Below are 14,919 nucleotides of genomic sequence, written 5' to 3'. Positions count from 1 at the left end.
ACTTTCTCTTCCAGGAGATTTAGTGTCTCTGTTTCAATGTTTAGATCTTTAATCCATTTTGACTTTAGCTTAGTGCATGGTGATAGACCTGGGTCAAGTTTTATTTTTTGGCATGTAGAGAGCCAATTTTTCCAGCACCATTTGTTAGTCTATCTTTCTTCCAGTGAGTATGTTTGGCCCCTCTGTCAAATATAAGGTGGCTGAGTGTGTTCGCAGAAGTTTCTGCATCTTCTAATCTATTCCACTGATCCTCAGGTCTATTTTATTGCCAGTACCATGCTGATTTTATCACAGTAGCTTTGTAGTATAATTTCAAGTCAGGAATTGTAATGCCTCCTGCCTTGTCTTTGTTGCCTAGGATTGCCTTTACTATTCTAGGTCTTTTCTGATTCCAAATAAATTTGAGGAATGATTTCTCTAGGTGCCAGCTATTATTGTTGATGTTGAGCTCTCTTCATATATTTTTTATTTTTTCTGTATTTTAAGGAAGGGTCTACAGAGTGTTCAGGGTCTCACTACTAGAGGGGACTCACTGATTCTCCTGAGCTTCCCAACTGCTGAGATTACAGGCATGCACCACCACGCCTAGTTTCAATTGCTGTCACAGCGTCCCCCCGGGGTGGGGCTGACACAGCAGGCCCTGAGATATAAAACCCCCGGCCCCTGTGCCTACTTGCAGGTGATTTAATCCAGTGAGCTATTTGGCCAGCCCTTTCTTCATATTTTAAATGTAAACTTCAATGTGTGTTCAGAACTAAGTATGTGATGAATGAAATGGTAGTACATTAATAACTTTATTTGTAAAAATATCTGTATATGCATATTAAAGGAACTAGTATTTTAAAGCTGATGTATTTTAAATTAGAATGAATTTGGCTAGTAAAAATTAAGCAAAAATAAGAGAGATGAACATCAAGGAACATGAAATTGGGCTCAGATGAGAGATCTAAGGCAGCAATCTGAGGTTGGGCCTGGAGTATGTGCTGCAAGCACTTTTGACATCTTTCTTCCTCTCCTATTTATTGTGCTACAGGAATAGTTAAGTATTTTTCCATGGTTCACTTCACAGTAAGGGAACACACATGTGAGAAACAGAAAATGATGTTTTGCTCCTTATATAGAATTCTACACAGAAAGATACTGAACTTAAATAATTAGTTTAACTTTACCTTCTCATGCTTCATATTCAGATAGTTAATACATCTGTTGAAAAGCTTAATCTGCTTTAGGAAGGTGACTTGATAACGGCCTCCATATGTGCTGGGGGAGGCACGCAGAGGGATATGTCCCAGCAGTGTGCCCAGTCTAGCTCCAGCCACTGGCATGTGGCCCTCCGAAAACACAGCTCAGAGCCTGGCTGCTGAATTCTGCAGAAAGCCCTTCTCCTGCTCTGCTACCCTAGCCTTTGCTGTGAGGGCTTATTTCTACTCAGAAAAGAGTTCCTGATGTCTTGCTCTAAAATGTCTTGTCCTTTTATTCAAAATGATACCCCTATCTTCTTCCAGGAGACATCTAGACCTGCTGGCTTAAGGTGAAATCCAGTTATTTGGTGGGGATGATTAGAAGTAGGACACAAGTATTTGTTGAATCTTGTGAAGTTCTGTAAGAAAAGTGCAGACTTTTGCAACCCTGTTTTGTCAACCAATTGCCACTGAGAACAAAGATCTCTCTTGTATCCTCTGATAAAGGGTCCAACAGTGTCATATGTATTTATGAAAATGTGGGTATCATACATGCTGATTTTATTTTTTCAGTTTTACTTTAGCAAAATGGAAATGGAAGGGATATGGCAGTTGCCTAGCTTTAGCATAGATCCATTTGGGCCTATCAAAGGGCTCTACTCCCTGAGAGCAACACAAATGCACTTTACAATTGTGTGTGACAAGAGCATCCAGGCTGAGAGGGATCTTGTGAGAAGCAGAGGCACACTTGTGTGGATCCATCTGTCCCTTCTTGTGACTAACGTTCCTTGTAGTGTCTTTTTTGTAGTACCAGGGATCAAACTAAGTACCTTGCACTTGCCACACAAGCACTTATTCCATTGAGCTGTTTCCCTAGACCCACCTTCTAGTGTTTTAATTATACAAACCAGATGACTTTACTACATCAACAACAGATAGCAAGGCATATAAGAAGATGATGCAGCACTGAAATTAAAACCTATACTATGCACCTGTCATCAACCAGTCACAGGCAGTCATCATTCTAGTCTGAGACAGAGGTGCCCCCTAGGTAGGAGCTACTGTATTGGAATCACAGGGCTGGGAGTAGCTGTGCTTGTGGCCTGGAGAAGCCCATCCAGTTGGGTTGGAAGCATCAAGTCTTTGGCCACAGCTGCACAGCACTGGCATCCAACCCTGCTACAGTTGGGGCTCGTGTGTTCTGCTATATACACAGTGTGGCTGCACCAGCAGTGCTTTCTATATGGCATCCACTCAATTGCTCACCTGTGCAGAACTCTCATTCTACTTTGACACTCTTTATATATATTTCTTAGCCTCATTACTAAATACTAAGTTCCTGGATGAAGAAGGTTTTATTTTATTAATTGTTGAGTCCACCTACAAATACACACACACACACACACACACACACACAGACTATATGGTAGATGATGGATGTATCAGTATAAGATGAAAAAGTAGGGTAATAACACAAAATTATAATACAATGATGTATATAGTTTTGTCTATAGAGCCAACCAAGATTTTAATGTTTATCATTCTTTGTAAGGTTTTTGGTATACAACAGCATCAAATATCAACTGCTTTTCCTGAATTGTTGATTAATCAAATTCCTCATTTAATGATCCAATTAAGTTTCTGTGGCTAGGTTGTTAAATGAAAAACTGTATATAATATGTACATTACAATATTCAGAACAAAGAAATGGTCAAAGGAAACTTCAACTTGATGACTTTGCTTTATTATTTGTATAATTATTATGTGCATAACTGTAATATATAATGGAATATAATTCTATAGTATTATACAGTTCAATTCAGCAAAAATTAAGTACCGTATAAACAAAGTATGTGGTACTGAAAAAAAGACAATGATACCATATAAACAAGATGTACAGAACTGTACACACACACACACACACACACACACACACACACACATACACAGACAGGTCTTAAGTTCAACTGGGAAGTAGTAAGTCCAAACAGCATGCCTCGGGTATAAGTCTGAACAGTCATTAAGCAGGTAGGCTGTTAAATGAGGAGTATCTGTAAATACCTATTAGAACCATATTTATTCTTTATCTCACCCACTGACATTCATTAGAGGCCCTGGAGCCAAGTCTACAACAATGTAAACTTTAACTTACTCCCTGCTTTGCCCAAGAGTGGTCTTATTAACCTAAGTACACTAAGAACAGATGCAAGTTTTCAGGTGATACATTTGAGTCCACTGTTGCCAGATGTAAGTCTTGCTTAGTTGGAAAGCCAGGCCCGAGAGGGAGCATTTTATGATATTGTTCTCTGCTCACTTTATATTGTCTGAATTTCAGGGAATAAATTTGTGCTTTGGTATTAATTAGTTCCCAAGACCTCAGTAAGCCAGTAAGTATTTTGCACCATTCAGTAACCTTTGTAAGTATGCACTACCTCTTGCTTGCTAAATCACTTAATCAATTCTTTAATTTCTTAATGTGATTTCCTTTTGCATCCATTATCAGAATTACACACACCATGCATTACTGGTTTTGTCTCCGTAAAGGAATGGACTCAGGGCTGCTGAGCCTGCTACAGCCTGAGGTGCCCACCCCCAGTACATTGGGAGGTCTTCCTGAAAATTCATGGAAAAGCACATGTAATTTTTTTTTTTTTTTTTATTGCTGATAGCCTCATGTCTTAGTCATTTTTTTTGTTGCTGAGACAAAATACCCTATACCAGTAACTTTAAGGAGGAGAAATTTATTTTGGCTCACAGTTTTTAGAGGATTAAGTTTATAGCTGTTTGGGTCCAAGGTAAGGACAGCATGGTGGCTGGACCTAACTGAAGGAAAGCTGCTCATTCTGTGGTGAACAGGGAGCAGAGAGAAGGGAAAAGCTAGCGACAGAAATGGACGCTTTCATGCACATCTTCATTGATGCACCTCTCCCCAGACTCCAACTCCTGACAGCATACTCACTCAGAATGGGCTCATCCCCTGATGAGCACAGTGCCCCCATGGCCCTGGCACCTTCCACACACATGAGGATTTTAGGAAACATTTTAGATCTTTGCCATAAGATACTCTAATAGTTAGAGAACTGACTTATGCAGATAACTGGAAAAAGCTACATGTCTTTATAGGAAAACACTGAGTAAGAAGGCTGGGGCTGAGAGAGTCACTGTGTGATGTGAGAAATCAAGAAGAAATTAGAGCTGAGGAATGATGATATAGGTAAGAGAAGAAAGAGCGAAAAGAAATGACTCCTACCATTCAGCACAAAGACACACAAGCAGAAGTGGGAGCTTGGAGGCCCCCCAGATGAGCACCTGGGGCCCTAGCAGGACTTGCTCCTCCCTCACCATAGTCTCACTCCATCCTTTACAGGTGTTTCAGGGCAGGGGAGGTGCCTTCTCCCTCTGCCCAGTGTTTTCTCTCAGGCAGAGGCCTGAAGCCTACCCCAAGAACGCTACTTCCCTACCCCGGGTCTTCTAAATGCTACTGGTGTCTCATCCCCTGTTACATCATAACGATTTTGTGATGAGTGTAAAGAGCTAGGGAAATGTCTGTGGGCAGTGTTTCTCTCAGCTCTTCATTGGCAAAAACATACTTCCCTGGTGACTGATAGTTTTGGCTCTTTCTGCCTCAAATGTTCTGGCAGAGAGGGAACCCTCAACTAGAATGAGCTAATATCATTTAATCCCCTCAACATCCCTTAGGGGACAAGTGGTCTGGAGAAATGCACCAGCCCAAGTAAGGAAATCACTTGGGGCACCTGTGTGAGGACAGGATCCTACCTAGAGCTTCATCCCCTCTTGCTACACCCTGCTCTCCCAGCTTCTGGAAGAACGAGTGTTACCAGCACTATGTAGTTCTTCCCAAGGACACATCAGCAGTGGGACCTACACAGGCAGTTTCAGGCTGGGTTTCTGCTTATGCTCATTGGGAATTCATGCTTGTGGTTGTTTTTCTTCTTTGCAGTATGATGCTCCCTGTCTTTTCCCTCTTTTTCAGCTTCTGTCACAGCCACTGCCTCCTTTCCACCCCCTCCCACAGCAGCACTTTTTCTCTTGGCTACTCCTACATAATCACCATGAAAAGGGCACCAGACGGAGAGGCGCCTGTCACCCTTTCTAGCTGGTTCTGGGTTGGCAGACTGCTTTTCTGAGAAGGAAAAAACCAAGGGTATTTAACTTCATGAAGCACTATGTTCAGATGAACACCCTTCAAACCAGGGGCAATAATTTGGTGATTAAACATATAGTATCTTAAAATTTTAAGAAATTTAATAGTGAGTGGTTATAATGGTGGTAAAAGGGAAAAAAGTTGGGAATACCAATTTCAACTTTTCAGTCATGGGAAAAAATCCTTCTCAAATGAAATAATGTACAAAACAGATATACAATATGCTTATTCAAAACTTAAGATCTAAAAAATATAAGGAGAAGGGCATGAAAATTTAATTTAATGTTCACCTTAGGTAATTTTGTGTCTTATTGTTCACAGCAATTACCATAAATCTGCATATCAATAAGTGAGAACAGATGTCAGTTGTTACAAGTGCTTGCCAATCAGGTCTGTTAGAAAGTGACAGATGGGTGGTTATAGAACATTCTCATAAGGCCTATTAGCACATTCGCAGGAAGTGTCTGTGGTGCGGACTGCTGGAGACTCAGGGAAGAACACAGGGGCTTTGTGGGTTTCCGACGCACACTTCAACATGCTGGCAGCGTCTCCATTTGGAACCTCTCAGACCTCCGCTACATTGCTTTTGCAAATGTCTTCCCTTTTCTCCACTTGTGACAGACAACATTCTCAAGGAATAGGTCTAAAATCTATAATGGACAACTTTTTGTGTTATTTTAATCAAATAATTTTATTCTATAGTTTTATTATTATTTAAAAAATTTAGATCAGTTATTCTGAGAGTGAAAGAATTACTTTGTTTACTGAAAATTAGAATTAAATAAAAGAGTTTCCTCTATTAAATAATAGATAATTTCGCTTCACAGCTCCAAATCTGTAATTTGTTTAATTAGTATTTCTCATTCGAGGAAAAAAAAAAAAACCCTGAACAATGAATAACCTACTCAATAAGATATTTTCTGGAGTGAAGGGAGGTAGTTTTCTGTCACTTTCTGAACTATTTCTTTTTAAACAATTTTGGGACTCTCTTCCTAAGATCTGACTTGTCATTTGGCAAATCACTGCAGCTTGTATTCATGCAAATATACTTGGTGTGGGTGCCACATAACACTTTTGAAGTATAAACTCAGATTTTGGACTAGGCTGAACTGAATTTAGAATTTGGATCCCCACCTACTGAGTGACTACGGATGCTTTGTTAGTCAACTAAGCCTCAGCTGCTCATGTGTAAAATGGGATACCAATAGCCCCTACCTCGCAAAATTGTGGCATTTAAGTGTTCTGTACCATAAACCATATTGATAAAGGAGATAGGGCATGTCGGCTAAATGGGAAATTGAGCAAGACCAGTCAACTACAAGATCCAAGGCAGTGCCAGGACCCCATATATAGATCTCTCATGAGAACTTGTGAGATGTGGATGGTATAAAAGAAGACTGGCCATCATGGAAAGAGCTGTCACACATGAATTTCGACGACAGTACATGCCACATGTACTTTTATTTTGCTTTTACCCTCCTTTCTCTTTGGCCTAAATTTGCTCTGCAGATCTGGTTTCTCCTATACCTATTTACCCCACACTTTTCAAATAAACTTTTGACACTGTTTTTGGCTTATCTAATCCAATTTTTGGAGGCAAGTAGGATCTGGAATACTTTTGTTGGTGAGCTATTTTTAAAGGAATTACCCTATAATAATCTGCCACTTTCTGGTGCTGTAGCCTCATAACTTATTTAAATTTTCCATATTTCTATTTTCCTAAGTATAATGTAATAACAAAGTAGTGGCTTTGTCTTTGGTGTGCTTTGAGAATAACTGTATGATTATTACAGTGAGCTAGGTAAGATACAAACTTGTGAAACACTATTCTCATTTTTCTATCATGATCTTTGGAGATGTAATAGTTGTTATAAAGAAATTTAGAGCAATCATTGAAGAAGAGTAGCCAGGGCCATCCGCTATCCCATGGCTGTAGGCTTCAACAAGGGCCACAAGGTGACTAAGAATGTGAGCAAACCAAGGCACAACCATCATTGTGGATGCCTCACCAAACACACCAAGTTTGTGCCTGACATGACCCGGGTGGTGTGTGGCTTCACCCCTACCAGCGGTGCGCCATGGAGCTGCTCAAGGTCTTCAAGGACAAGCAAGCCCTCAAGTCCATCAAGAAAAGGGTGGGGACACACATCCTCACCAAGAGGAAGTAGGAGGAGCTGAGCAACATGCTGGCTGCCATGAGGAAGGCAACTGCCAAGAACTGGGCCCCTCTGGAATAAAGCTTTAAGAAAGTTAAAAAAAAAGAAAAGAAAAGAAAAACTGAAGATTGAACACATACTTTCTCCTTCTTTCTTTCTCTTTCAATGAAAATACAGACTCTTAGCCTAAATTCAGACTCCAAATTTCTCAGGTTTCAAAAATTCATTGAATAAATACTATCACTAACTGAGAAATGGCCAACTTTTTAAGTTTTAAGAGTGAAAATAGTCAATTTCCAAGGGCAAAATAAGTATATTTAAAGAATCTGGCTTATCAAAATTTGATTCTAATCCATTTTAGATTTTAAATTCCATACTTAGCAAAGGCTTACTTTTATAAAAATCATAAAATACATTTGAAGATATTTTTAATTTAAAAGAAGAATGGTAAGATTTTTCTGGGAAAAGAAAGTATAGTTGGTATCTCTTTTTATTGATGTAACTACTTAGTAACTTCTCATCTAAAATTTCTTTTTCTGGCTTTATTTTATTTTTTCCTAAAACAGAAAATGTTTTAGTCACATAAATGAGCCATTTTAAGACTTAACTATAAACCTGAATCTTCTGAAGGATAGGTCATCATGTTTTGAGAACTGTTCACAGTTAAAATATTATTGGTTTTTAAAATATTTCACTTGTTTTGGTGATAGTAATTCAAACTGGAGTACTTCAACTGTATATGTGCAGTTTAATATGCTGCTGTCATACATGAAAATTACATAGGAATTGTGTATATGCTCACTCTATGTTGCAACATTAATCACTCAACAAGCATTTTACCGTTAGGTAGGATTGGGGATAAGTGACCTCTTAAGATTCCCTTAATTCTGTTTTTATGTGACTTCCACTGTTTCGTTATATACAATGTACCTGTAACATGGTTTATATTATGCAAACTATCTCCAAATCCTTAATTTCTCATCGATGAAGATACTGACACTAGTATGTATATATACTAATGTATATTAGTTTATACAGGCGAAAGTGAAATTTCTTAATAACCTGGCATTTAATTTTGGAAATACATCCAAAGTACATATACATATGTCTTTACATATACCAGTTTATAAATTTCTTCACTCATCAATTAAAAAACAGCCACAAGAACCTTTCCAAGGACTGTAAGCTGAGTGTATGGGTGCCAAAGGAGGCCATGATTGCTTGGAACTCAGATTGTAGCTTGATGCTCTAATGACTAGGGAGTGCCCAGAGACAGGAGGGGAAGGAAGGACGATGACCCAGCCTCCCCCACTGGGGAGAACTGGGAAAGATGATGTCACAGAACAAACCCTTCTGACCAACTGCCATGATCACTTCATGACACTGGAGTAGGTTAACTGGCAAAGAAAAAACATTAAGCCCTGATTGTGAGACAAAAGAGTAAGAAAGTTGACATAACTTTTCTTTATGGGGGTGGGTGGGAATACCACAACTGTAATGCTATAGTTAGGAAGATAAGACCTAATTACACACACACACACACACACACACACACACACACACACACACACACAGTACCTTTGATAGAAATCACTAAGTGTCTTGACACCTATATTTTGAATACTGTAAATATTCAAAATAATGGCAAGTAATGGACTCTTTAGCATTTGACTTTCCAGCCTGTGCAGAGAGCTAAATTTGCCATGTTGAAGGTTCAAGAAATGGATACTTTGGAAAGCCTGGAGCACTTATAGAATGCCTTTAAATTAGCCACCTGCTCCATGGCACCTTATAAGGTGACTCCCAGATATCCTTAGTTTTCAAATGAGCACACAGAACATGTAAATGCTAATATCTTGACCTGTGGGTGGCACGGCAGAGGTGCACATATCCTAATGAAAAATGACAGGCCAGGCTGTCCACTGAGGAAGACACTCTGGGCAGCAGTCTCAGGACTAAGTGACTTTTTCTACATAATTCAACTTGGGGAATGGAAAGGCCTGAGGCTTCCTGTAAGGAAAGCCCCTAATTTCAGAATAGGGAGTGTCTCTTACTGCCTGAAAATGTGAGAATCTTAGCATTTATTTTAGAGCTTGCAATAAGGTGGGGGGATGCCCATTAAAGAAAAAAAAAAAAAAAAGAACTTGGATATTTTACTAATGTCTTACCAGTTCCTTTCATAAAATGAAAAATAACCTTTCCCTGTCACTGTTAGCTCTAAGACTTGCTTCTCAAGCTTATTTTTAGACATACTGCAATATTTTAACATCATTTCAAAATACATTTTTTCCCCTAATAACCCAAAAGGTATACTCCATCAGAACAAACTAGTGGTGCCTACAGACATGAAGCTCAGTAAATCATTCAGCAGTACAGTAAGTACCATGGGCCAAGACACGGTCAGCCAAGCAGTTAGCATTAGCCTGTGTGCAACCGTGGGCAGCTGGGCAGATGACCAAAGAACACGTATGAGCAGAGCTTCACTAAAAGTTGTTCTACAGTCATTCAAAGCGAAAACAAAACACTAACAGCATATGTATTTAAAAAAAGTAGAAGAAAAGGTTTTCATAGTGATAGGTAAATCTGGTTTCTATTCTTCACACTTTTCATTTTATTGATTCAAGGTGTCCTCATCCTAATATGACAAAAATCTGTTTTCACTGGCCTTCTCCCCCTCTCTTTTTGTATTAACAAGGACACAGTGCTATGACTGTTCTCCCAGCAGGTTAATGGGCACCTGTGTTCTCACTTCCTGCACAAGCTGCCTCCCCTGACTCTGTGTTAAGGTGGGTGATCAGCACGGAGGTGGCACAGTACGAATGACCTTTTACTAATCACCGTACCTCAGCAACTACTGGTACAGCTCATTACAAAAAGGGATCAGTCCACGAGCTGCCTTTCAAATACAGTTAAACTTTGATTTTCTTGGGAACAAAGATTTATACTTTCACATAAAAGCTTCTGATGCACAATTCTGTCAACTGGTATACTAAAGTAAAAAAGACACCCTGTTAATTTTCTGTCATTATCAAGGGACTACAAACTATCAAACATAGGCCTCCAAACCTGGCTTTCATTATGGAGGTCAGAACATTTTTATTGAGTGCCTATTATTAAAATTTTAGAGGGATGTCAATCATTTTAGCTGCCCTGAATATAGGAATCTGGTTTGTAATTACCCAGTAATCATTCCCTTTTTTTTTAGACTTACAAATTACAAGAAAGTATAGTATGTAATATTCTCAGCCCCTTTATGCAAAAGCAGATGTATTTTAGAGCAGATGATTTCAATTTTAACACCTAAAACAACACTAATAAGTCTGGCAATTACTCTTTACTCTTTCCCTGATTATTTGCCTTGCCCTGTCAACCATATAAAATTCATAGAACACACAGAAGGAAAGACATGCTTCATGACTTACCAGCCATTTGCTGAATGCCACTGAATGCACCCAGGTTGCTGGAGGAGGTGGCCTGCTGCAGAAGCTGCAATGAACACACAGGTGGCAAGTTACAACAATGTGGAGAGGAGAACAGAGTAACTTCCTCATTAAGCTGGGGGCAAATTCCATTCCCTTCCATTTATATAGCTGGCTGCCACAGCCTATTGATAGACTGAAGGTCCCCAGAGTTGGGGCTGTAAATCCATATTAATGTCTAATCTTTATTAAGAAACACAGACACTGGGGAAACTCACTAACACTGCTGCCTTAAAACAATTAATCAATTTATTCTTTTTAACAACCAGGTGTTAAATCTATTGAAACCAACATAGTGTGACTAATTATATCTCTCTGCAGTCTGGTAGTTACCATAACTCATCTCTGCCAATCAAAGTCCATTTCCGTCTCTCTTCTGCTTTTCTTTACAGTTCAGTTTTTTTAATCCTTCACCAGAAATGCCTAGACCCACTAACTCTTGGGCCAACATTAAGTTATCACAACAATTACAGACATATATTATTATTTATAGTCATACCATCATAGTCTCAGCCATGAAACTGAGTATAGTTAGTCAATTTTAGGATGGTCTTCATCGGCAGAGAAAGAGACATTGTTTTTCAAAACTTGGAATTATCTGGTGCTATATATGTTGGCACCTATGCATTATTAGTATTTTAGAATCTTTGAAAAAAGAAAAACCCTTGTGAAATGCCTGTGGAAAAGCATACATTTTCTGCTGAAGCTTTTAAAAAGATTTTTCCTGCCACATAGAATCAGAGGGTGTCTCAAGATAAAGGGATGAGGCAGTTGTTCACAAGTGCTCCTGCCCTTGTTGAACTTTGGTAAAGTTAAATGCTCAACTAAATGTTTGACTAGGTGTACAGAGGACATATTTTTGGGTAAGACAGGTCAATACAGATATAGTTTGTATGTGGGGGGAGCATGTAATTATCTCATATATTCCAATATACATAGATTCCAAAAAATGCTTTATAAATTTTTTTTCCTTTATAAAATTTATTACTGAAAAATTGTTAGGTCACCATGCACTTAGGGACAAGGTGAATTCGCTACTTTAGAAATAGCTTCCAGAACTTAAGTGGAGCTGTGTGAAACAATGTAGAATACTGGCATTGTGAAGGCAGGTACAGATCTCTTCAGTTTAATAGGAAAAACTCAGTAATTGGATATGACTAAAAAATAAGCATGGATCAAATGATACACAAACACCAAGAATGGCTGACTAAACCTAAGTCTCTGGGACAATGATATTATGGGACTAAAACCTGGAAGATGTCTGTAATGTTTATCTGTCCTCTTGTCAGAACATAGTACCCAGATATTCTGTGTGTGCATATACATATGCACTCTATCATTCATAGAGGAGGAGGGTGTGGGAGGGCTTGGGGATTATACATTTTATTTAAATTTTTTTGGTGGTACCAGGGATCGAACTCAGGACTTTGTGCTTGCCAGGCAAGCACTTATTCCACTGAGCTATCACCCCAGTCCTAGGGCTTATACATTTTAATTGAGAAATACTTTAGTTTGAATTGATGAGTTTACCATTTTCATGTGCTTATGGGTCCCCTCTTCCTCACATTCCATGTTTTTAAAAACTAAAATTGAGCACCTACTCTGTATTCATGCCTGCTTGCTACATGACTTGCTTCCTCATTTGATCCTGATTTAATCAATTTTACTGAATAGTACTTATAATCTTATTGGCTGACCATAGTTTTGTCTCACCTCATGCCCACCTCAAAATTTTCCATTCTTCCCTGCCTTGAACCCAGTTCACATCGAGGATTTGCTCTATAAAAAATCCCTAGAAAAGGCAGGGTCCTTGGCAGCCCACTCAGGACTCCTTCTGTATCTCTCTCTGACAGAAGCTTTCTTTCCCCTAGTAAATATATTCTGCCCTTAAAAAATTTAAAGTTAGCCTTGAGGATAATCTGAGGAATAGGTACCATCTGTTAAGGTATGTAGAACTTCCGGGAGTGCCACAAAACCATGACTGAGGACTATTCCACGAATAACAGCCTTTCACCAGGCAGCTCAGAATATATGGCTCAGCACAGAAGGAAGGAAGGCCTCATGGCTGAAAGCCTTTCCAGAGAAAAGAATGTTAAGTAAAAGGAGCAGGACAGACATGGCTAAGAAAGAACTAATGTCCACGACAGGAAAAAACACAGTCTGAGCTTATAAAAACATATTTTAATAAATAAGGCTGAGATTAATTCTCTCTCAAATATTAAAGAATTTGCAGATGTGATCACAGAAACAGGCGCCAGCGATTTCTGCGCGCTGTGGTGCACAGGAGATGCATCAGCATACTGAGAGCAGGCACATGTGTCTTGGTTCTCAGAAATGATAAAGCAGGAAGCTGGACTCAGAAACTGAAAAGCTGGGCATGATGTCACTCTGGTAAGAATTCTGGTATGTATCATTAAACTGCTGAGACAGGTAGATACAGATATGCAATCACCTGACAAAATCACTTAGAGTGTCTTTAAGGATAACATGGAATAATGACCAGAAGAAGAGGGAGCTGGGTCGACTCCTTAAGAAGCAACACGTCCAGGTGGCAGAGAAATACACAGCTGAAACTCTGTCATTGCCAGCTGCACAAATGTAAAGATACCTGATCTCAGCTTCCCTTCTCTCATCTGTACCACAAGCAGGATAATCCCTTTCCGAGTTAACAGGGAAGACATTTTACAAAACAGCACAATTTCTGCTACAAACTGAAGGTAGTGGATGATGTAATCCCCAGAGGGATAGTTAAAATGTAAAATGACAGAATTAGGGCACAACATATGTGTTTGCTTAAGACCCCTCCCCCCCCTCAGCTAGAATAGAAGGCTTCGCTCACAATGTGAAATACTAATGAATGTCAAGTCCAGCATTTAGGTTCTAAAATAGAGAAAGTGGGGTAGAGGAGCATGTTTAGCAGTAGTTCAAGTAAAAATAAGAATTCAAGAGCATTCATTTGCTTCTATCCCACATCAGAGGTGGTTACTACAAATGCTGCTTTAAGGTACAGTATAATGTTTTACAGTCCACACTAGGGGTCACTACTCTGCTCTTTTTTGATCTTACAAGTTCTGCCCACCTTATATCAGTAAAGTGGCCAAAGTGAAATGGATAATACAAAGGAAACATGAGAATGTGGAGGCTTAAAAGCTACAGTATAGAAGGGATGGTTCAAAGAATTGTTTGTTTGGCCTGAGATAGGATCTAATTACTTTGGTTGCATATAGGTAAAGAAATATTTTATTTCATCAACACAATTCCATTGGGAAGACCCAAGCTCAGAGAACACTGACGAGATTTTTAGCTAAGACCCAGCCAGGGCACACACGGAACTGCCAGCCAGAGGTTCTCAGTCAGCTCTCTCGGTATTATTTGCTAATTTGGCTCTCCAGCATGTGGTGTCCCTTCTAACACAGGGCTTGTGGATGCCTCACAACACTGGTTTGAAGTCTAGCCTGTGGAACACTATTCATGTTGCTTCACAAAGGAATTAAATCAGTGAGTCTTAGGCTAATCACTTAACTTGCAAAAATATTCTGCGTGTATATTGATTTCATTAATTTTTGAGAGTCAAAGTGTATGGAAAATGAGTTCTTTGGCACACACAGTATAAAAATAACTTTGAGGGGTTCCAGGCCACCACGCAGGGTTTTCTCTAGCACTTACCGCCAGGTACTGTGGGGTAAGTCCACCCAGCCCCGTCAGGTTCCCCCAGGTGGCAGTGTTGAGCTGTTGCATCTGCTGTGCCAGCTGCTGCTGGAGGCGCCTTTGCTCTTTGTCCTTCTGAGTATCAGCAAACTTCACCACAATAGGTGAAGAGCAGCCCTGTGGTCAGACATATTGGAAAGTGAAGAGGAAGTTACAGCCTGGTTGAATCCTCTCATGACAGACAGCCGTTGGACCATTTAACTATCTTGTAGCGCATGGAATGGTCTGGA

At 39.5% G+C, this 14,919-nt stretch overlaps 1 protein-coding gene across 11 annotated transcripts in view; it reads right to left on the bottom strand.

Moving 5' to 3' along the window:
* Positions 1–14,919, bottom strand: part of Celf2 (CUGBP Elav-like family member 2) — a 598,848-nt gene that overhangs the window by 49,839 nt on the left and 534,090 nt on the right. For all 11 annotated transcript variants that reach the window (XM_023701316.1, XM_004641262.2, XM_004641263.2 and 8 more), the window contains 2 exons: positions 14,648–14,806; positions 10,925–10,988 (listed from right to left, as the gene is read on the bottom strand). In XM_023701316.1, the coding sequence (XP_023557084.1) occupies positions 10,925–10,988; positions 14,648–14,806 (223 nt within the window). The remainder of the gene's footprint in view (positions 1–10,924; positions 10,989–14,647; positions 14,807–14,919) is intronic.

This window comes from Octodon degus, unplaced genomic scaffold (genome assembly GCF_000260255.1).
Source record: "Octodon degus isolate 3935 unplaced genomic scaffold, OctDeg1.0 scaffold00133, whole genome shotgun sequence".
Classification (NCBI taxonomy): domain Eukaryota; kingdom Metazoa; phylum Chordata; class Mammalia; order Rodentia; family Octodontidae; genus Octodon; species Octodon degus.
Note: the sequence above shows the minus strand (reverse complement) of the source record. Positions and strands in the feature narration are given on the sequence as shown.